Here is a 23,914-nt window from a genome sequence, read left to right as displayed (position 1 = left end):
TGTGTGTGTGTGTGTGTGTGTGTGTGTGTGTGTGCGTGTGTGTGCGTGCGAGTGTATGTGCGTACGTATGTGCGTGCGTGCGTGTGTGTGTGTGTGTGTGTGTGTGCGTGCGTGTGTGTGTGTGTGTGTGTGTTTGTGAGTGTGTGTGTGTGTGTGTGTGTGCGTGCGTGTGTGCGTGCGTGTTTTAGTGTCTGTCTGTCAGTCAGTCTGTTTTCAGTAGTTTTGTTGTTTAGGTATGGCTAAGCACGCACTATGGGCAAGAGAAAAGCCACAAAGGCGATGTTTACCATCAATGGCAGCCAACAGTCAGCGCTGTGTCGCGTCACAAAGCAGAAGCACATTACTCTGTGTGTGTTTATAAATAGAAAACGGAAATGAAATCAATTTGACAGTTTATAATGCAATATTTGAAATGAATGGCTGGATTACTTTTATTCTCAATTTTTTCTTTTTTTAACTTTCTCTGACAAGGCATTGTTTTGAGAAAGCTGACGCCCAACGCCTTCGCCAGACTCTCGTTAAAAATGCAGGACAAATATCAACTTTGCATTAAATAGAAGAAAAAAAGGTGGAATACAATTCACACGTAAACTAGCTTTAAAAAAAAATATATATATTGTCTATATATTATATATGAGACAAAAACATGCGTTAGCATATTTTATTGGGACGCTACAAAGCGACACCCGATTCGACAGTCATCTGGCAATGTATGGCAGGCAGAGACAGACACAACGCCCACAAACTGGCTTACATTTAAAGGCCAGTTTCGTCTCACTGTATCAGATCTGGTCATGCTTTTACATAGAATAAGACCATCCCTCCACTTTGTCACTTACCAAAAATGAACACCATGACTGCATGCTGTGGTGAGTTAAAATTTTAATGAATTGATTTCCGAAAAAGCTCCAGCGCCTTTTGCAAAATTCATTATTTTAAAAAAAATCTGTGCACAGAAGATTGCCCGCGCTGTTAATTTTTGATATGTGACCAAGTGGAGGGATGATCTGATCCCATGTGGAAGCTGCCTGACCAGATTTGAGACGTTGATGCGAACAATTTACACGGGGCGGAGAGGGCCTTTAAAGCCCAATTTCAGTAGCTTCAACCTGTTTGTATTGGGTTCCTGCTTATCTTTAAAGCCCAATTTCAGTAGCTTCAACCTGTTTGTATTGGGTTCCTGCTTATCTTTAAAGCCCAATTTCAGTAGCTTCAACCTGTTTGTATTGGGTTCCTGATTATCTTTAAAGCCCAATTTCAGTAGCTTCAACCTGTTTGTATTGGGTTCCTGCTTATCTTTAAAGCCCAATTTCAGTAGCTTCAACCTGTTTGTATTGGGTTCCTGCTTATCTTTAAAGCCCAATTTCATTAGCTTCAACCTGTTTGTATTGGGTTCCTGCTTATCTCTAAACAGGACGAGTTCAACGTTTTGAAAAGAATTGGTGTACTCAATGTTTAAAGGTACAACCCTTCCCGTGTAAAGAGTTGGGCTGATCATCTCAGTACCAGCCAGGATAAGACGGTCCCTCCACTCGGTCACATACCAACAACTCACCACCCTGATCATCTCAGTACCAGCCAGGATAAGACGGTCCCTCCACTCGGTCACATACCAACAACTCACCACCCTGATCATCTCAGTACCAGCCAGGATAAGACCGTCCCTCCACTCGGTCACATACCAACAACTCACCATCCTCATCGCTCTCTTTCCGGAGTTGGAATGTTTTGATGAATTAATTTCGCCGATTGACACCGGTGGCTTTAGATAAATTAATTCTTTAAAAAAAATCACCCGCTGCACAGAAAGCTTTCAGGGTGTTGATGATGTGTATGTGTCCACGTGGAGGGAGGGCCTTAACCGGGCTTCCCATAGAAGCCTCTCCTAAAGGCTCCCGGGACCCCCACTTTCAATGTTTAGACCCCACTGTAGAATTTTAGACCCCACTGTAGAATTTTAGAGGGTCCGAAGGGTACAAAATCCGAAAAGTCCCGGAGTACTTATACAACATTGTTGTCACGCTTAGTGTACTGTGTACAAAAGCTGACGATTGCAGTCTGAAAAAGTATCTACGGTACGCACAATAATTAAGTGCGTCCTAGGACCCGCTCTTTTAACATTGAGTGCGTCGCGGTACCACCTACATCAATTTGTAGTTCGTCTTTTCGGCTTCTAGTGCGTATAGGACGCAGGGACGCGCACCCTGGGGAGCCCTGCCTTGACCCATGTACAAGCTGTCCAAAGCCGAGCCCTGCCTTGACCCATGTAGAAGCTGTCCAAAGCCGAGCCCTGCCTTGACCCATGTACAAGCTGTCCAACGCGGAGCCCTGCCTTGACCCATGTACAAGCTGTCCAAAGCCGAGCCCTGCCTTGACCCATGTACAAGCTGTCCAAAGCCGAGCCCTGCCTTGACCCATGTGCAAGCTGTCCAAAGCCGAGCCCTGCCTTGACCCATGTACAAGCTGTCCAAAGCCGAGCCCTGCCTTGACCCATGTACAAGCTGTCCAAAGCCGAGCCCTGCCTTGACCCATGTACAAGCTGTCCAAAGCACTCTAGGGAGCCCTGCCTTGACCCATGTACAAGCTGTCCAAAGCACTCTGGGGAGCCCTGCCTTGACCCATGTGCAAGCTGTCCAAAGCCGAGCCCTGCCTTGACCCATGTACAAGCTGTCCAAAGCACTCTGGGGAGCCCTGCCTTGACCCATGTACAAGCTGTCCAAAGCACTCTGGGGAGCCCTGCCTTGACCCATGTACAAGCTGTCCAAAGCACTCTGGGGAGCCCTGCCTTGACCCATGTACAAGCTGTCCAAAGCACTCTGGGGAGCCCTGCCTTGACCCATGTACAAGCTGTCCAAAGCCCAGATGGTGAGCAGCATGCTGTACCCGGGAAGGACTGTGCCTTTCAATGTGGGTGCGGCTCACTTGCGCAATGTATGGTCGCTGTTCTGCCCTTCGTCAAACTTGAAGCACCGCGGAAATCAATATATGCACTCAAAGAAATATTGTCTGCTCAGTCAATTGTGTTCTTTCTCGGTTACAATGGCAAACATACATTCTTGCTGAGCATGGCAAACAATACAGTTGTTCCGAAAAATAGCTCATATTTCAAATCTCTCTCTCCTTCTCTGTCTGTCTGTCTGTCTGTGTGTCTGTGTGTCTGTGTGTCTGTCTGTCTGTCTGTCTGTCTCTCTCTCTCTCTCTCTCTCTCTCTCTCTCACACACACACACACATACACACACACACACATACACATACACACACATACACACACACACACACATACACACACACACACACACACACACGTTGTAGGACCTTCCTTTCCCTAACACCAATGAAGCAGGAGTTCTCTAGTAACCACCCGTGCCATGCACCCGGCGTCCGTAGCTCTGTAGTTGATTGGCCGACTCGGAACATGTGACAGCCTGTTATGGGCACGACATGACTTTGCTTTCTCTGCCCCCCCCCCCCCCCATCCCCCAAAGGGCCCTCCATCCCCCAAAGGGCCCTCCCGGTCAGTGGTCGACTGCTGCTGGTGCCAGTCGTATTCATTTTATGCCATCTTGATGAGGTCTCGAGTGTGAATGTGTTAGGCATTTATTAGGTCATGGCATTTTCATCACTGCCATGTGTGTGTGTGTGTGTGTGTGTGTGTGTGTGTGTGTGTGTGTGTGTGTGTGTGTGTGTGTGTGTGTGTGTGTGTGTGACTCGCCAAATGCGAGTACAGTTGCTGAAACAAACAGTTGGTTTGGCTAGTAAAGTTTGCTCTCTGGCTAATACATTTTCAGAATCACTAGTCAAGGGCGAGTACATCATTTGATGGACTTTCATGGCTGTGTTGTATAATTATTTGTTTTTGTATCTGTGTGTGTTTCTCTGCTGTCCGTCAATTCAACATTCACAAAGAACGGCCAGCGACAGACGAAAAACAAACAGGAAAGTCAGAAAAAAAGCGACAGAAGCCATTACAGCGGAAGCACAGACAGGAAACATAAAGCACGCTGGGAGAATCGGATACTAACGATGAGTGCCGGGCTGATAGAACGGCGGTATATGGCCACAGATATATATAACTCAGTGTATGGCGTCCAAAGTGTGCGTGATTGCCGGCCAGAGGCTATGGAAGCGAGAGAAGTGCTGGCAGGGGAATGGAAAGTCGTATCACCTTCCCTCCTCACCTCACATGGCCGCCGTGATGGCACTCTGCTGGATTCTTTATTGACTCGTCTGCACTCCGTAATGTTCTCTTATGGCTTGGTGACGTCAGAGGCTGTCATGTCCGATGGCACTTTTCATGAGGCATTCGCGAAAGATGATAGAGTGGGTTCCGAAGTTGTATTTTCCATTCTGCTAAAATAAGTCTCTACCCTTGGTCTCTACGTACTGTCATTGTTATGGTGATCCTATTTTAAAGTCCTTGCATGTGTGAGATGGTAAGCAGAAGACGGGAAGGACTTTAAGAAGAGTAAAGGGGTCGGAGGGTTGTAGCTGTGTCAATACAGCGCGTAAGGCGATCAATAACCAACTCCCTGCTGCTCTCTCTCCGTGGGACATGCGGTCCTTGAAATGATTATCGTATGGAAACGACTAATCATGCATTACGCGACTACACAACTTGAACAAGGCGCGTGATGCTGTTGCTCGCTTGTCGGCAGAAGATGCTCAGGATTTTGACAAAGTCAAGGACGCCGTGTTCAGACATTACGAACTCACAGCCGAAACCTACAGATCCAAGTTCAGGACAACATGTAAAGCGCTGTTAGTGTTACGTTATCTGTCCCCATAGCGCTGTCAGTGTTAAGTTATCTGTCCCCATAGCGCTGTCAGTGTTACGTTATCTGTCCCCATAGCGCTGTCAGTGTTAAGTTATCTGTCCCCATAGCGCTGTCAGTGTTAAGTTATCAGCGCTGTCAGTGTTACGTTATCTGTCCCCATAGCGCTGTCAGTGTTAAGTTATCTGTCCCCATAGCGCTGTCAGTGTTACGTTATCTGTTCCCATAGCGCTGTCAGTGTTAAGTTATCTCTCCCCATAGCGCTGTCAGTGTTAAGTTATCTGTCCCCATAGCGCTGTCAGTGTTAAGTTATCTGTCCCCATAGCGCTGTCAGTGTTAAGTTATCTGTCCCCATAGCGCTGCTGTGTGTTATGATCCCAGGACACTTGTTCCTTCTTCCGGAACCCAGTGCCCCCCAACCCCACAGTCTAGATACAGCCCTACATAAACGTGCGGTTACCTTTCCCCCAAAGGCAGGGAGACAAGACGACAGCGAAGAGATGGTTCAAGTGCCTCTGTACCGCCCACGTGTGGTTCCTGACAGCCATTTGACACCTCTCACAGCGCTCTCACTGCCAGATGATTGACATAGACCGACATGATCTGATCACTGTGTGGCTTGTGATCTCCCTCCCCCTCCCTCTCTCCCCCCTCCCTCCCTCTCCCCCCTCCCCCTCCCCCTCCCTCTCCAATCAAAAAATGATTGACATCTACCCACAGCGGAATCTGTGTTTGCACAGACACGGCCTCCTATCCTCCATCAGTTTTATCAACTACGATTATACTCATAGTTGATGTTCGCGTGAACTTTAATAGTGTCTCCACGGCGTGTTGTTACGTTTTGAAGAACATTGACTCAGTGTATACTTTTTTCCTGGCTAGCTATGTAAGCAGGAATCACTATTTCCTGGCTAGCTATGTAAGCAGGAATCACTATTTCCTGGCTAGCTATGTAAGCAGGAATCACTATTTCCTGGCTAGCTATGTAAGCAGGAATCACTATTTCCTGGCTAGCTATGTAAGCAGGAATCACTATTTTCCTGGCTAGCTATGTAAGCAGGAATCACTATTTTCCTGGCTAGCTATGTAAGCAGGAATCACTATTTCCTGGCTAGCTATGTAAGCAGGAATCACTATTTCCTGGATAGCTATGTAAACAGGAATCACTATTTCCTGGCTAGCTACGTAAGCAGGAATCACTTTTTTCCTGGCTAGCTATGTAAGCAGGAATCACTATTTTCAGAGAGACAGCAGGATACAGGTGTCATAGTCATCTGCTGGAAGGACAGACCAAGTTGTGCACCGTTTTGAAGAACAGTGTGTGAGTGACGTTTTCAAGGACTGTGACTATAGCTTAATACATGTTTTTCGTGCTACTGCTAGTCTAAGAAAGCAGAAAACAGTATTTTCCATATGACACAGATGTAATTTTCTTCTGCTTGGGACTAAAAAGGACTTTCCAAGTTTCTCTTGCACCTAATCATAGACTGAGTGCCTGAACGAAGAGAAATATATTTGTTGCTACCTCCGGTTTGACGTGCCTTCTGACGTATTAGTACTTAGTTTTTAGTTGCGGTTTCTTTTAAATTCCATTATATAAACGGTGTCATTACTATTTTTATTTTCATTATATTTTCTTCAGATTTTCTTGTGCATTTCTTCTTTTGTATATTTTAGTAATTTTCTTACTGACAGATTAACCACATCGTATGATGAACTGTCGCAGTGCATGGCCCACAAAAGAGGGCATGCGAATTGGACACCTAAACATAAATCATGCCATTAATAAGTTAGCAGACATCTCGTCAATCCTTTATAACTCTGGTAAACCTTTTCATATTTTTGGATTGTCAGAGTCTAGGCTGTCGAGTAAAGTAGCAGACTCTGAGCTCACAATCCCGGGTTATGTCAACTTTACGCAGAGATGCACAGACACACACAGAAACTGGAGTGTTACTTTATATCAGTGATTCCATAACTTTTACACGCCTTACCCACCTAGAGCAACACCATGTTGAATCAGTGTGGATAGAAGTAAAATTGAAAAGAGCCCCAGCGATACAACTTGGTTTCTGCTACAGGAACCCATCTGAACGAGTGAACTGGAGGGATAATCTCTCTTCTATGTTAGACGCAGTTTTACTCGAGGGAAAAGAAACAGTAATCCTTGGTGATTTTAACATTGATTTACTTAAACCAAATAAGGTATGGTTGGATATATTTGAATGTTATAATTTAAATCAGGTTGTGCAAACCCCCACAAGGGTAACAAACACTTCAAAAACGCTTATTGACCATGTATACGTATCTCATTTACACCATATAGCTGAAGTTTGTGTTCCAATACACGGCTGCAGTGACCATTACCCCGTGTGTGTCACCTGGTCCCGTAAAGGTGTAAAAGTCCCTCACGCTGGTCACAAAACAAAAACATATCGTTCGTTTTCCAAATTTAATGAGGAAGATTTTCTTGAGGATTTGTTGCACTCCCCACTTGAAAATGTTTATAATTTGACTGATCCGGACGAAGCTTTTGGATATTGGCATGATGCTTTTTTAAAGGTTTATAACAAACACGCTCCATTAAAAACCCAGAGGGTAAAGCATAAATTGAAACCAAAATGGTTTGATCAAGAATTGCAAGAGGCAGCTGATTATCGCGATATTTTGATAAAAAGAGGGCTGGAAAATGAGTATAGAGATCAGAGAAACAAAGTTACATCTATGAAGCGATGGAAAAAGAAAAAGTATTTTCAGGAACTTACATCATCAAAACAAAATTCTAAGTCCATGTGGAAGGCAATAAATGAGTTAACAAATAAACAATCAACATCCAAATGCTCTGTCGTTAAAGACATATCATCGGAGGAACTGAATAAACACTTTTCTAACATAGCTGAAAAAGTCGTTCCCGAAGACAAAACTCATTTAAATGATTTGAAGGTTCTGACATATTTTTGTGAATCTAAAAATATAATGTCGCAATTAAACATTCCATTTATTACTGCAACAGAAGTATGTAATGCACTCATGCACCTCAAGCAAACAGGAACCCGTGGAATTGATGGTCTGGACGGGAGGATTCTTAAATTAGCAGCCCCTGTACTTGCTGATTCTTTAACTTACCTGTATAATCTCTGTATAGACAAGTGTTATTTTCCAGTTGTGTTAAAGCAGGCTAAAGTTATTCCACTTTTTAAGTCAGGGGCTAAAACAGAACCCTCCAATTACAGGCCAATATCTATTTTATCGGTTTTATCAAAGCCGTTGGAACAACATATCAACAAGTTTATTCTGTCACATTTTAACGAAAATGCTTTATTTCACCCAAATCAGTCCGGGTTCAGAACTCATCATTCATGCCACACAGCACTTGTTTCTTTAGTTGATCAGTGGTTGAGCAAGATCAACGAAGACAAATTATGTGCTGCTCTCTTCGTTGACTTTGCTAAAGCATTTGATGTGATTCATCATGGCCTACTTCTTAGGAAACTCGCGCTGTACGGCCTTAGAAATGATACAATATTGTTAATCAAGTCTTTTGTTTCTGATCGAGTACATGCTCTGTGCGCCAACGGCTCTATGTCTAGCATGCAGTCGGTAGGTTATGGCATTCCTCAGGGATCTGTACTCGGCCCTCTTCTCTTTACGATTTACATTAATGACCTTCCCCTACACATAAGCAGTAACTGTGAACTCTTCGCTGACGATACCACTATTCACAATTCCCACTCAAATGTGAAGGTATTGTCAAAACAACTTCAAGAAAGTGTTAACGAGCTTTTAGCCTGGACCGAATTAAACCACATGGCTCTTAATCCAGACAAAACAAAAAGCATGCTTATTACCACCAGACAAAAACGCCAAAACTTAAAATCTAAACTTCCACCTTTAACGATTGATAATCACATTGTTGAAGAAGTTAATAAACACAAAGTTCTAGGTGTTATTCTTGATAATGATTTATCGTGGACTGATCACGTTACAGGAGTTTGTAAAGTGCTCTCCAAGAGGCTTTACTTGTTGTCCAGAATAAAACACTTCTTGAACAGGCATGGCAGGCAACTTTCCTTTAACGCTCACATTCAATCGATCATTGATTATGCGTCAACACTATGGGATTGTGCGAGTGCAAAACCTCTGAAACCTTTATTTAGTATACATAAAAGAGCAATCAAAGTTATTTTATTACAAGTCTCGGTTTCCAACGAAGACTATAAACTTTTAAACATTCTTCCTCCTAAATCAAGACTCATGTACAATAAAGGCGTTTTGATGCATAAACTCATAATTTGAAGAGCGCCTGCACCTCTTTCTTCTCAATTCACTTCCCACAATTTAAGAGACCCGACAAAAATGTATGCTCCTCGGCCTCGTATAGATCTTTTTAAGTCCAGCCTACTCTTTTCGGGGACTAATCTTTGGAATTCACTTCCAAGCGGTCTCAAACATTCTGTCAATGCCAAGACTTTTAAAGACAGATATTTCTCATTCCTTATACATGGCACATTTCGTTCTCACTTAGCCTGAATATGTATATTGTTGATGCCTTATTTGTACCTTTTACACGTTTCAGTAGATAAATGTACCTAATTAATTTCATAACATGACTTATGTAACGATGCTACATGCTATTACTTGCAACGTAGTTGCTTCATTGACTCCTCAGTTTCACGGTTTTTTTCTTCCCTCGAAGTTTCACACGTTTTTTGTTGCTTGAAACAGTTCTCATTATACCTTTGACAATAATATGTCATGTTCGTTTGTATGTATATTTTTGTTTGTTTAGTCTGTTAATCGTTTGCTTGTTTGTCGTTTACTTTTATTACTTCTTTAATTGATATTCCAACATTTTTAAAACGTATTATCATTAGATTAAACCCTCCCATGGGCGAGGGCTGGATGTAAAAAAGCACCTGTTTGCTTATGCCATTACCCTCGTAAATAAAGAATTTGTCATTGTCATTGTCATTGTCTCCCCCCCTCCCCCTCCCCCTCCTCCCTTCAACACTCACAGCGCTCTCACTGCCAGATGATTGACACAGACCACACCGGATACACTAAGAAGCACGCCAACCGTTTCTATGCTGTGACGTCATCAAGAAAACGTGGGTGTCTTCAGAAAACCGTCCAAAAAAGCACTAACAAGACTTGTTAATGAATACTTTATTGTATATATACAGCTGTAAAAGACATCAGTGCACATCCCTATATACATTTTACGAGATTTACTTCCCTATGCACGCAGCATTATAGCAAATGAGCCTCAGGTAGTGCTTCCTTGTGCTATTTTCCATCGTGTTGTCGTGTTTTTTTGACACACGAAGACAGACACTGTGAGTTTTTCTTCGGTCGTTTCTTGATCATGTCTGTGCGTCCTATACCTGGCAGAGGTCTAGTCAGTTGGCAATTTAAAAAACACTGTACGTTCTGCTGAAATCGTATGATGACAATCAGCGCCATGGTATGATAACGATCAGTGTCATCGTCGAGTCTGAAATGGGTACAGAACAGCGCAACGTTTTATTCGTTTATTTCATGCAAAACGGCTCCTATGACAGTTATAAAGGTTGATACACTACATTCAAATGTGGTTTCATCTTATATCTAATGTTTGCTACCACAGAAACAAAATCACGAGCAAGTGTGGTAGCTTCTTCTTCTTCTGCATCGTTCCAGAATGTTCTGGTTACGTGTGAGCTCGTTTGCCCATTTGTGTTCTCCACACTATACTCTGAGAGCATAGTCAGCTTCACTCCGCTTTCTTTGAGCAGGCATGCTGGGTATTTTCGTGTTTCCAAAACCCACCGAACTCCGACATGGATTACAGGATTTTTGGTCTTGTACTTGCGTGTACACACGAAGGGTTTGTTTGTTTGTTTGTTTGCTTAACGCCCAGCCGACCACGAAGGGCCATATCAGGGCGGTGCTGCTTTGACATATAACGTGCGCCACACACAAGACAGAAGTCGCAGCACAGGCTTCATGTCTCACCCAGTCACATTATTCTGACACCGGACCAACCAGTCCTAGCACTAACCCCATAATGCCAGACGCCAGGCGGAGCAGCCACTAGATTGCCAATTTTAAAGGTTTTAGGTATGACCCGGCCGGGGTTCGAGCCCACGACCTCCCGATCACGGGGCGGACGCCTTACCACTAGGCCAACCGTGCCGGTCACACGAAGGGAGTTAAGTCACAAGCAGGTCTGCACATAGGTTGACCTGGGAGATCGGAACATTCTCCACTCTGATCCCACCAGTCGGCAGCGACCGGGATTCGAACTGACGACCTCCTGATTAGGACGTCTTACCACCAAGCCACTGCGCCCGTCTAGTGTGTTAGCATTTTGTAACTGCCTCAACCTTCTTCTCCTTTCTTTAGTTTTATAAGTTTTTTTTTTTGCAATGGCTTCTGAAATTTCTCTAAACACACCGAAGGTGAGCCGGGCTCTGTGAGTAATTGTGTGTGTGTGTGTGTGTGCGTGTGTGTGTGCGTGTGTGTGTGTGTGAGTGTGTGTGTGTACGTGCGTGTGTGCGTTTGCGTGTGTGTGTGTGTGTACGTGCGTGCGTGTGTGTGTGTGTACGTACGTGCGTGCGTGCGTGCGTGCGTTTGTGTGTGTGTTTGTGTGTGTGTGTGTGTTTACTGTACAAGCAAAGCACGAGAGTGAGAGAGAGAGAGAGAGGGGGGGGGGGGGTCACGGGAATCAAATGGTGCACACACAAAATTGATTCATGATTCTCTCCCTTTTCAATGCCGTTCCGCTTCCTGTCTACCTAGGATATTCCCGTTCGGTGAGCGTTCAATTGGAAGGGTGTTCGTACTGTGTGCAAAAGCCTGACAGTATCTGTGATGGTTTACGGGAGGCTTACTGTGCCTTTAATGTGTGTCATCGACGGTCTTTTGGGCGGCGATCCGTTGCCGACACAACATTTAGCAGATATAACAAGTCTTCGAAGAGAAATGCGCATTGTGAATGCAATGGTAGAAAATTGATAAAGTATGTGTGTTCAATGTTTGCCTCTTAAAGGCAGAGTAAGCCTCCCGTAAACCATCACAGATACGGTCAATCTTTTACACACAGTACAAACACCATTTCATTTAAACACTCACCAATTGAGAACATCCTAGGTGCCCTCCGTAAAGAGCGAACAATTTTCAAAGAATTTATTTTTGCGTGGTTTATCTTACCCCTGAGCCATCGTGAACCCGTGTGATCCAGTTTTCCCTTTTCACAATGCAGTCGTCATAGTTAGTCATTTGAATGCGACTCGACGTGAGCTTATCTACAATAGCACGTTTTTTGTATGCACGAAACAACGGCTGTGGTTCACAAGAACTCTAGCGATGGCTTTTGACTGTTGAGAGGAACGGCGATTTGCACTGATAAACCGGCCGTCGTCTGCTACGACCCTTGCGTGACCCTGCTTCCGGGCTTTTCTTTTTTTTAACTTTCACAACTTCGAATTGTTCTGATCTTGTCTTGATGAAAAACGAATTCTTTTATGATTAAAGAATGTTTGTGTAACAAGCTGTCAATTTATTATTTAGATTTTAAAAGTTAGGTCTAGCGCAAAAACGAGGCGCCGTTGTTGTTAACGGAACAAGTCTACGAAAATAAATTCTTTGAAAATGTCTCACGCTCGACAGAAAGCAGCCAGGATGTTCCCGTTCGGTGAGCGTTCAAATGGAAGTATGCTTGTACTGTATTTAGACGCTCGGGGAGCTCTGTGATGGTTTACGGGAGGCTTACTGTGCCTTTAAATTAAAGCAATTATGATGTCAATCAGCAATAAAGGCACGTAGGATGTCGTTTAACAGTGTGCGTCAGGAAAAACAGTACATGCAACCTCGCAGTGATAGCAACGGAAATCCATACCTACACAAGAAAATTGAATACTGTCATGTTATCAATTAGTGTGTCATGTAGTGTTGATGGCGTACAATATATGAACAATAAAAGTACACAGATTTTGTTAATTTATTTATGACCTAAAGGGACGGATCACATGATTTTTAAGGTGGGGTTTCCAAATTTCTTTTCGGGGCAGATCGACGACGCGAAGCCCGAACTTAGATAAAAACAAGGGAAAATGGAGCAATCTGGTCGATTATGTTTTCTTTATTTTCAATTTTTTTATTTTTTTTCATTTAAAAAAATGTTAGGCTAGGGGGAAGGGGGTTCCGGAAACCCCGGACACCCCCCCCCCCCCCCCCCCCGATCCACCCCTGGCCTACTCCCTCATTTGAACAAGAATACTATTACCTTACTGCCGGACGTACACAATGGATGTCACACTCCCTCCAGGGGGTAATTCCCGTAACCACTACCTCTCAGTTGCAGTAGGTTTGAAGTGCGACAAAAAGAAGTAGAACTATATCAACAAGTAACACTATTGATAATATGCGCGCATGTTATTATCGCTACCTCTCATTTACACTAGATGTGGATATCACATTTTTATACCCATTATTGGCTATCACTATGCGTCAGTAGCACTGATATTCATACAAACCCTGCAGACACACACACACACACACACACACACACACACACACACACACACACACACACATGCTCTCTCTCCCTCCTTCCCCTTTCTCTTTCACTCTATTCCTCTATCTCTCTCTAAATTGACTACATACAACAACGCAACTATGATAAACCATGAATGGTTAACATGTCTGTTTAGTTCCTGTTCCTGTCTCTCCTCACCAACCCAGATCCAAGGCCGGGCCGGGCGGCCACACCACAAGTACTTGTGCAGTCTACATTATGCTGTCTCCATGATATAACAAATTCTCCTCTCTCAAAAAAATCCCAAACGCTAACAGTCATGTCAGGGACGAAGCGTGGACCGGGAATCAAAACAAAGCTAGCGTTGGAGAAGGAAGCACGTGAAAATCAATGTCCCGCAGCAACTCACGTACAGATCCACTTTAAATTTGAACAACTGTGTAATAAGGTGTTCCTGGTGTGTGATGTCATAGTTTTAACCCAAAAACCAAACTATACAGCTCTTGGGAGAATAAGAGACAGTTTTTGACCCATTAGGTCCCTTTATACACCTACAATGTGTGTTTTCTTTTGCGCTGACTGTTATCCATTCCCTGCGCTGAGCGTAACCCACTCGATTATGATGCTTGCGCTGTTTTGAATCACCACTTTTCTTCAGTAATCAGTTCTGAACGATAATTATGCCCTTATCCTTCCAACGTCGGCGTCAACGTTGTAGTACAGCAGCGAGAGGACGTCGTGCAAGCTATTGTAAACGATGTTTCCCGTACGGGCCCAAACAAAACTTTGCAATAAGCACATAAAACACAATTTTAATGAACAAAAATCAACACCTTCGCTTGTAATTGCATTGGTAGCTCGATACATAGCCAATTACTGAATTTAATTTTATGTATCCTTTTAACGCATGTCTTGTGTACCTCTCGATAACAACATTCGAGCGTATTGGACCAGTTTTCTGTCATTATTGGTACTTTTCTGGAGACACCCACGTTTTCTTGATGACGTCACAGGGTCGCTGCTCGGTTGGCGTGCTTCTTACAGTATCCGGTGTGTAGACCGACATGATCTGATCACTGTGTGGCTTGTGATCTCTCTCCCTTCAACCTGTTGTGCGCTGGAGAAACGCAGTCATGTCCCAAGAAATCGACTGAACGGTGAACCAACATTAATAGAGCTCTTTTATGATGTTGATTGGGGTAAAAAATGGGAAAAAAACATTCTACGCAATTTCTAAACAGTTACATGCAAACCCAAATACGGCACACAGTATGTACAGAAACCAACGACGGGACGTTTACAGCAAAGTCTATTCCCTGAAGTCCTTGACATAGTTATCTAGGTCTGTAGCTGTATTTAAGAAATACCATGCTAGTCACTATACCGTCTTCTGGCACCATAGTGATCGCGTAGTACTTCTATAATCCCATGACATTTTGCCTCCAACTTCCCAGACACGGTGGAACATCGTATTCAATTGAGGTTTTACTCGGACGAAAGTCTCCAAACTCGACTCCTGCATAGCTGGACTCCCACATAGCTGGACTCCCACATAGCTGGACTCCCACATAGCTGGACTCCCAAATAGCTGGACTCCCACATAGCTGGACTCCCACTTAAAACAGGCTTCCTTGCATTCAAGCTACCTTCCAGTTTTGCCGAACAGTTCCGATGTGGAGGCGCCTGGTTGACAATGAGGTGTCTGTCCCTCCCGGCATCGCTTTACAAACCGTCTGACAACCATTAGCTGGCAGCGCCAAGCGATAAAACGCCTTCAATTATTCTAAAGGTCACACAGCTTGTCTCAGCTTTTTTCTCTGTCGTGAGATTTTAACAGAGACTGCCTCCTTTGAAATTGCAGAAATAACTCACATTAGGGAATGGCTACGATGTCGCCTACCCGTAAAGGTTTACAACACAATTCGCGTTCCTTTTAAAGACATCTCCCCGTCGCATATGAGTTTGTGTATTGTACTTAAAGGGAACATAATTACCACTACCAATCATTGGTTTCTTTAAAATTGTACAAATAATTCAAATTAAGGAGATTACTCTGGTGTCGCCTACACGTAACAATTCATGACACAACTCGCGTTCTTTTCCACACACAAAAAAAGCTTTTACCGTACGATTTGTTCTTCACTCTACTGAGAGGTACCAACATTTCCAGAGACAAAATTGCCTTCCTTAATATTGTAAAAATATCTCACATTGGGGAAATTACTCTGATGGTCGCCTACACATAAATATTTCGAACAAAACTCGCGTTCCTTTCATGATGTCCCTTGCCTGACAAGTGAGTCTATTTACGTTCTCAGAGGGGGCATCATTATCGCTGGAACAGCGGCAGCCACGTTTTGATTGGTGGGATCCGCAATCACCTTGCTGTGTTATTGCTGGTCTGTCTGTCTGTCTGTCTGTCTGCATGTCTGTCTGTCTATCTGTCATGGTGTCTCTGTGTCCGTCTGTCTGTATATTTGTCATGGTGTCTCTGTGTCCGTCTGTGTGTCTGTCTGTATATCTGTCATGGTGTCTCTGTGTCCGTCTGTGTGTCTGTCTGTATATCTGTCATGGTGTTTCTGTGTACGTCTGTCTCTCAGTCTGTCTGTCTGACTGTCAAATATCATATCTTAACATATGAAAATAATTACATCAAATGGAAAGAAAAGCAGCCATAAAAAAAAGAACAAAACAATTCTCTCACACTTAAACTTGCTTATCAGCAAATAACAGAGACTTATATCCTTTGGAGAGAAAAATTTTGCAAATAGCAAATAAAACTGAGATGCTCATGTCACTAATGTGGTTTAAAAAGATCAAACTTTGGGATTAAATTGCCAAAAAAATGACATGTTACCTGAATTCTTACATACTCAGTGTAAAGGTGCAAAATACGAACAATACCATCATCTTCCATTAATTCTACGCCTTCGCATATTCACAAACAAAATAGGAGACAGAAGTTGGTCAATTTGAACACACTTTATTACAAGCAGAACAACACGCTGAAAACAAGCCCCTTCAAAGCTCTAAGCCGATCCAAATCACCATCGCTCTGCGTGAAAAATACCGTTTGCTCCTACCACTGATTATCTCCCCTGGCTGCCGCCATTTTGTCACGGATCGAAGTGCTTTGAGAGCCGCGAAGAGTGGTGGCCGGACTGCCGGCTGGGATGATCTAGCTGCCCTAAGGACTAGAAAGGGACGGGAAAGGCAAGGGGGAAAACTGATGATAATTGAATCAAAATAAGAATTTCTGTTTTCTTTTTAGATTAATTTTGGCTGGGCCGTTGCCTGCACAAGCATGAACATTCACAACAGATTTCTTCCATGCCAATGCAGCATTTAGGGCAAGGGAACGGTTTTTATTTTATACTCTCTCTCTCTCTCTCTCTCTCTCTCTCTCTCTCTCTCTCTCTCTCTCTCTCTCTCTCTCTCTCTCTCTCTCTCTCTCTCTCTCTCTCTCTCTCTCTCTCTCTTATCTGTGCATTCTCCTGCAAAGGGTAAGATTCCCTCAGCCCAGGAGTATGACGGCTTACTTGTGCCAAAACCTAGGGTTATCGTTTTCACGTGAAAATTAGTAATTAACAGTGTTAATTACTAATTTTCATTTTTGCCTCGTTTTCGGTCACAGTAGTCGGATTTTAAGAGTCCGCACTGAGAGGCTTCAACGCCCGGCAAACATCACTCTCACACTATTTCTAAAATATCTTTTAATAGAAGGCCTTATCGAGCAAGTAATTCGACGGGAAGATGCATGTCACTGTTTTCTGCAATAGCGCTATCCTAAACGTTGTTTTGGGTATCTTAGAAAAGAATAATCGACCCTGAAAACTTTCGAAACGAAGCTGTTCGTCAGTAGCAGACGGACTTTTGATCGGCTGTGGTCTCACACTTTCACAGATATCTTTCAATATAATTCTTTATTCGACAAGTTGTCAGGCAGACAGCTGTACTTCATATTGTTTCCACTACCACACTCATACATTTGCTTAAAAGTGTATTAGGGAAGGACAATCGATTCGACTTGAAAATGTTCGAACCGAGAGAGGAAAAATGGCGGCCGGTCGGACATGTGCAAAAGGTCCGACGACTAGCAGACGGATCTCTTCATCGAGACTCACACACTTTCACAAATATCTTTCGATAGAATTCGTTATTCAACAAGTTTTTGGACAGACAGTTGTATGTCACGGTTATCTACACATGCGCTCAGCTCTTATTGTTAATTTACATCTAATTAAAGAACTATGGACCAGAAAAGTTTCGAATCGAAGGATGTTTTGCTCTGGCAGGTGAAACAGTCGCGCATGCGCATTGAGCCCCCACAGTCACGAGGTACAAGAAAATTAGTAATTAACGCGTGAAAATTACTAATTTTTAGTTTTGGCACTAGTAAGCCGTCAGGAAGCGAGCCAAAACTGAAAATTAGACATTAACACTTGAAAATTAGTTATTAACACTAGAAAATTAGTAATTAACACGTGAAAATTAGTAATTTTCCCGTCAGAATTGTAATTTTCTCGTGAAAATTAGTAACTTTCACGGGTTAATTACTAATTTTTAGTTTTGGCGCTAGTAAGCCGTCATACAGGAGGGCAAATGTGTAGATCGTGCATTAATTTGTTATTTGTGCGCCCGTTCGTGTCCTCGGCCCAGGAGGGCGAGTGTCTAAATCGTTCACTACCTTGATATTTTGTGCGCCCGTTCGAGTTCCTGAACTCAAAAGGGCAAGTGAGTTACCGTGACGATTCTGTGTGTCTAAACTTATCACTACTGTGATTTTGTGCACAGGTTCGTGTTCTATGACAAACTGGAGTTGCTCGTTTCTTATAAGTGCCTCAGGTCGGTCACGCTATAGGGACGGCATTGTGTGTGTCGTGCCCTGAAGCCATTGGCTTATTTTCATCCGCATGGAAAGCGGCTGGTGTTTCGACGATATTATAGTCTGAACACGTGATGCATAATTGAGATTCTACTTCTCTGTGCAAGACTTGTGTTAAGAACCTTTTACAACATTAACTTTGACGGTGAGCTAAATATTTGCATGAACTACTGGCTTTGGGCCGAGTTTGTGAACTGTTCAGCCTCAACTGAATTTCACCAGGGCTGTTCAGCATTAACTGCTTTTAAGCTTGTGTCTCCCTGTTCTCTGTGAACATTTTGTTCATCTTGCATTTAAGCTTATATTATCTAGTATCCCGTTGTTTGTTGTGGGATTTGCTTTACCTTTTGTTCGGTCACCCTTCATTTTTAAGCAAAAAATTGTTTCTTTATTTTTGATTGCATACCTTTGAGTGCTGCTATTTCATCCTGTATCATCCTGTTCTAAATAGCAACTATAATTACTCTGATTTATCCCGGGAGTGTAAGTGGTGAATGCCACTTAATCCGAATCGTGTGACGTTTTGTCGTGTAGGCCTAAAGAGAAAGCGTGTGTGTCTGAATGTGCATTGTCAGCGCTCGCTTTGTGTTGTGAGAATCTTGACATTTACTTGGAGAAATCCTTGTGCGTTTATGATATACTAGAACTGTTGTCTTCGACTGCTCCGGATACTCATATTTCCGGATTTTGCTTGCTTTGTTATTTACTGCTGTTTGTTACAATATTGCACTTCGTCCTAATGTCAACAACATCAAACACTGTTCTCCGTATAGGGCATGTAATTATTTTTCATGTAGTCAACAAAGTACTTGATGTCTGTGTATTGCTAAACCAGCAACCAGTGCTGGTACAGCTCTTCGGTGTAAGTGAAACGCGTCTAGATTCGCGTATCTCAGACAGCCTTGTTAACATTCCGAATTATTCGGTTTTACGACGGGACAATGCACGAGTAGGCCAAACAGGCATCGCTCTTTATGTTCATCAGTCCATTGCTGGGATTGTCAAACGTAGAACTGATCTTGAAGATGAAAATGTTGAATGTATGTGGTTGGAACTAAAACATGACAAATCCTCCTTGCTTATTGGCTATGTGTATCGTGACCCTGCTGAAACGTCAAGGTGGATTGATGGTTTTGTTTCTATGATGGACAGAGTGAAGGCTCGTGACGAGAATGTTGTATTGCTTGGCGATTTTAACATTAACCTACTCAGGCCTCAAACAACGTGGAGCTCAACCACTGCTCTGTTTGGTCTTCATCAGCTGGTTAAAACCCCTACAAGAGAAACAAATACTTCATCAACCCTGATTGATCATATTTACACTGATAGTAAGAATATCGTTGCAAATGCGCAAGTAGTGCATTCCAGTTTTAGTGACCATCATTCTGTTTTTTGCTCGATTTCTCTTAGATTACCAAAATCACGTCATAAAGGCCACACAACAATCGAATACAGAAGTTTCAAGTATTTTGATGAATCTGACTTTTTCTTTGACCTTAACCAAGCCCCATTTTATAGCGTATTCAATTGCAGTGACGCAGAGGGCGCTTGCAATATTTTTCATCATATTTTGTGTTCAATAATTGATAAACACGCACCACTACGTCAGCATAGAGTGAAACATCCCTAGCTCCCCCCTTGGTTAACCTCAGACATTATCGAGGCTATGGCGATGCGTGATTATTTTAAAGAGCGCAACATGAAAACAGAGTATAAACTGCAAAAAAAATAAAGTTTTGGACACAGTGAGACAAGCAAAGGCAGAATATTTTAATAAACTGATTTCTGAAAAAAAAGGATACAGCTACAATCTGGCGAGCAGTGAATGAAATTCTTGATAAATCTAGGAAGGGATCAACCAATTCTCATTCACAAATATCTCCAAATGATTTTAACAAACACTTCATTTCGCTAGCAGACAACCTAAAATCTTGTCTCAATCAGAATGATTCCCTTGATACAGATGATTGTTTTGAAAAATTAAAAACATTCTGTGGACAAAAGTTGACTCAAACTGACACGTTTTCTATTCCTCCAATCTCAGTGCACGAGGTAGGAAAACTGGTAGAACAAATGGCGAATAAGAAGTCAATGGGTCCAGACAAGATTCCAGTCAAGTTGCTAAAACTTGCTTTACCTTACATTGTCGATTCCCTAACTTATGTTTATAACCTAAGCATACAACAAAACGTGTTCCCTTCTATTTTAAAGTGTGCAAAGGTATTACCACTTCCAAAAAATAAGGATCTTACAGACCCAAACAACTTTAGACCTATTTCCCTCTTACCTGTTCTTTCTAAACCCGTAGAAAAGCACATACAAAAACACCTACTGGCATATATGGAACAAATGAATCTGTTTCATCCTTTTCAGTCTGGATTCCGCTCTAAGCATTCCTGCCACACCGCCTTAAGCTCTTTATGCGAGACTTGGCTGTCAGCAATAAACAAAGCAGAAATAACGGGAGCGTTGTTTTTGGACTTTAAGAAAGCCTTTGACCTAGTAGATCACTCACTTCTACTAAAGAAATTAAAGTGCTATTTAAAAGACGACTCCGTCTGTGCCTTTTTTGAATCGTATCTTTCAAAACGGAAACAGTATGTATCTTAACTGTAAAACTTCGTCAAACGAGTTTGTCAGGAGTGGTGTCCCTCAAGGGTCTGTATTAGGACCTATCTTTTTCTGTATTTATATAAATGATTTACCCCTTCATGTGTCCGATGAAAAAGTTAGATGTGAGTTCTTCGCGGATGACTCTTCTGTTCACACCAGTCAAAAATCTTTGGAATCCGTCAACTCTTCTCTTGAAACAAGTGTGGATGAAATCACTGAGTGGTGCGTTTCTAATGCAATGATCATTCATCCGATTAAAAAAAAAGTATGGTGATAACCACGAGACAAAAACACCAATTAAGTCCTTTACAATTACAACTGTCAGTTGGTTCAACTCAAGTGCAGCAAGTTAGGGAACATAGATTATTGGGTGTTACCAGTGATCAAGAGTTGAAATGGCAAACTCATTTGAGTAATATTTGCAAATTAGTATCAACAAATTTGTACCTGTTATCAAAATTAAGGCATTACGCAGATTCTGCAGCACTCAAAATGTTATATTACGCCCACATAATGCCTCATATAAACTTCGCATCAACACTTTGGGATAACTGCAGTGATATTCATTTAAAAAGACTCAATTCCCTGCATCGCCGAGCTGCAAAACTTATTCTGCATGATTTGAATAGGTCCACGGATGATAAACTAAAGCTCCTGAATTTCCTCCCCTTGAAAGATCAGTTGACGTTAAACAAGGCTGTGTTCATGTATAAAATTCTAAATGACGACTGTCCTAAATAATTATTTGCAATCACATTTCAAACATGCCACAAAAAGATATGGGTCCCAAAAAATCATCCCTCCTATACCTCGCATAGACCTCTACAAATCGAGCTTAGCCTTCTCGGGAGCGTTTCTCTGGAACTCCTTCCCCCAACAGATAAGAAATGCAACTTCAGTGAAAATGTTTAAGAGACAGTCACGTTCACACATCATTCGTGAATGAAATGTCTTGTTCGATTGTTATTTTGTTAAACATTTTGTACTAGTGTTAACGGATGTCTAGCTGATCGGAGCAACTTTATTCCCAAATGAAAGGTATAACTATGTCAATGTAATTTTGTAATTTTTGAGTTCTCCTTATGTAATTCCTTAAATGCACATTGTGTTGCATTCCATACAATGTATTTCTGTATTTTATATGATTGAATTTATATTTTTTTATGTGCGTCTGTCTTTATGTGTTGTATAAAGGACAGGTTGGAAGAATAGGCTTTGCCTAAAACCTTTATCCTTTTGTAATAAAGTTCTGAGTCTGAGTCTGAGTCTGAGTCTCTCTCTCTCTCTCTCTCTCTCTCTCTCTCTCTCTCTCTCTCTCTCTCTCTCTCTCTCTCGACTTTTCTTTTCCTTTGTATTATATTGACATACATGTACATTTCAATGTTCTATAATGCTTTATGTATTCGTGTAGGTAATGTTGTAATTAGTAATACTGTATGATTGCGATTGACAATTGTCCTTTTATTGTCTTTATTTTTATGTCTTAGTTTAGCAGTGACAGATTGTAAGACTAGGCGTGAGCCTAAAATCTCCATCCTTGAGTAATAAAGTTCGTTCGTTCGTTCGTTCGTGCGTCTCTCTCTCTCTCTCTCTCTCTCTCTCTCTCTCTCTCTCTCTCTCTCTCTCTCTCTCTCTCTCTCTCTCTCTCTCTCTTTCTCTCTACGTAGTTTTTTCGGTGTGATTATTGTTCAACTATTGATCTGCCTTTTTTCAAAGTAGGAGAAAACTGCAGCAGCTTCCTGTAGTTAGACAGCTGCCCTTCTGGTTGCCAGGAAACGAAAATAATGAGCACACACAAGGGCTAAGCACACAATCGTTGAACAACCACTTAATGTTGTATCCAATCATTCCTTGCCCTTCTGAACACATAGCTCTAACGTCATACAACAAAATGCCATGACAGTTTTTAAAGGAGGAAAAGAAGCAGATAAGAAACCTACATTATCATAACTTACCACCGTCTCTACTCTCCGTCTCTACTCACCGTCTCTACTCTCCGTCTCTACTCACCGTCTCTACTCACCGTCTCTACTGTCCGTCTCTACTCACCATCTCTACTCACCGTCTCTACTCACCGTCTCTACTCTCCGTCTCTACTCACCGTCTCTACTCACCGTCTCTACTCTCCGTCTCTACTCACCGTCTCTACTCACCGTCTCTACTCTCCGTCTCTACTCTCCGTCTCTACTCTCCGTCTCTACTCACCGTCTCTACTCTCCGTCTCTACTCTCCGTCTCTACTCACCGTCTCTACTCACCGTCTCTACTCTCCGTCTCTGCTCACCGTCTCTACTCACCGTCTCTACTCTCCGTCTCTACTCTCCGTCTCTACTCACCGTCTCTACTCTCCGTCTCTACTCACCGTCTCTACTCACCGTCTCTACTCACCGTCTCTACTCACCGTCTCTACTCTCCGTCTCTACTCACCGTCTCTACTCACCGTCTCTACTCTCCGTCTCTACTCACCGTCTCTACTCACCGTCTCTACTCTCCGTCTCTACTCACCGTCTCTACTCACCGTCTCTACTCTCCGTCTCTACTCACCGTCTCTACTCACCGTCTCTACTCTCCGTCTCTACTCACCGTCTCTACTCTCCGTCTCTACTCACCGTCTCTACTCACCGTCTCTACTCTCCGTCTCTACTCACCGTCTCTACTCACCGTCTCTACTCTCCGTCTCTACTCACCGTCTCTACTCACCGTCTCTACTCTCCGTCTCTACTCACCGTCTCTACTCACCGTCTCTACTCTCCGTTGATCACTCCTCTGCTTCACCCGCACAAAACCTAATTACTTTCACTTCCATGCGAAGTCGTGACAACTGTTGATCTGGCTGTCGCTGTCGGTGTCGGTATTGTCGTAGTACCTACACCTGTACCTGTGTGTCCTATTGTCGTAGTACCTACACCTGTACCTGTGTGTCCTATTGTCGTAGTAACTACACCTGTACCTGTGTGTCCTATTGTCGTAGTACCTACACCTGTACCTGTGTGTCCTATTGTCGTAGTACCTACACCTGTACCTGTGTGTCCTATTGTCGTAGTACCTACACCTGTACCTGTGTGTCCTATTGTCGTAGTACCTACACCTGTACCTGTGTGTCCTATTGTCGTAGTACCTACACCT

General features: G+C 42.8%; 2 protein-coding genes across 2 annotated transcripts in view; one reads left to right on the top strand and one right to left on the bottom strand.

The window, feature by feature from the left end:
• Positions 1–2,876, bottom strand: part of LOC138953353 (histone-lysine N-methyltransferase trithorax-like) — a 35,460-nt gene extending 32,584 nt beyond the window's left edge. The window contains exon 1 of the mRNA XM_070325151.1: positions 2,651–2,876. Within this exon, the coding sequence (XP_070181252.1) occupies positions 2,651–2,876 (226 nt within the window). The remainder of the gene's footprint in view (positions 1–2,650) is intronic.
• Positions 2,877–13,059: 10,183 nt separating this feature from the next.
• On the top strand, positions 13,060–23,616 carry LOC138953352 (uncharacterized). The gene is made up of 2 exons (XM_070325150.1): positions 13,060–13,116; positions 22,693–23,616. The coding sequence occupies exons 1-2, from the start codon at positions 13,060–13,062 to the stop codon at positions 23,614–23,616; spliced, it is 981 nt and encodes a 326-aa protein (XP_070181251.1).
• The last annotated feature ends 298 nt before the right edge of the window (positions 23,617–23,914 follow it).

Source organism: Littorina saxatilis, linkage group LG17 (assembly GCF_037325665.1).
Source record: "Littorina saxatilis isolate snail1 linkage group LG17, US_GU_Lsax_2.0, whole genome shotgun sequence".
Taxonomy (NCBI): Eukaryota; Metazoa; Mollusca; class Gastropoda; order Littorinimorpha; family Littorinidae; genus Littorina; species Littorina saxatilis.
The sequence above is the reverse complement of the archived record's forward strand: the minus strand, read 5'-3'. Positions and strand labels throughout refer to the sequence as shown.

Excerpts from the sequence above, each read along its gene's own strand:
- LOC138953352 (XM_070325150.1), top strand. The coding sequence starts at position 13,060 with ATGGATGTCACACTCCCTCCAGGGGGTAATTCCCGTAACCACTACCTC. Across the intron at positions 13,117-22,692 it reads ACCACTACCTCTCAGTTGCA|TTTTTAAAGGAGGAAAAGAA; the intron begins GTAGGTTTGAAG and ends ATGCCATGACAG.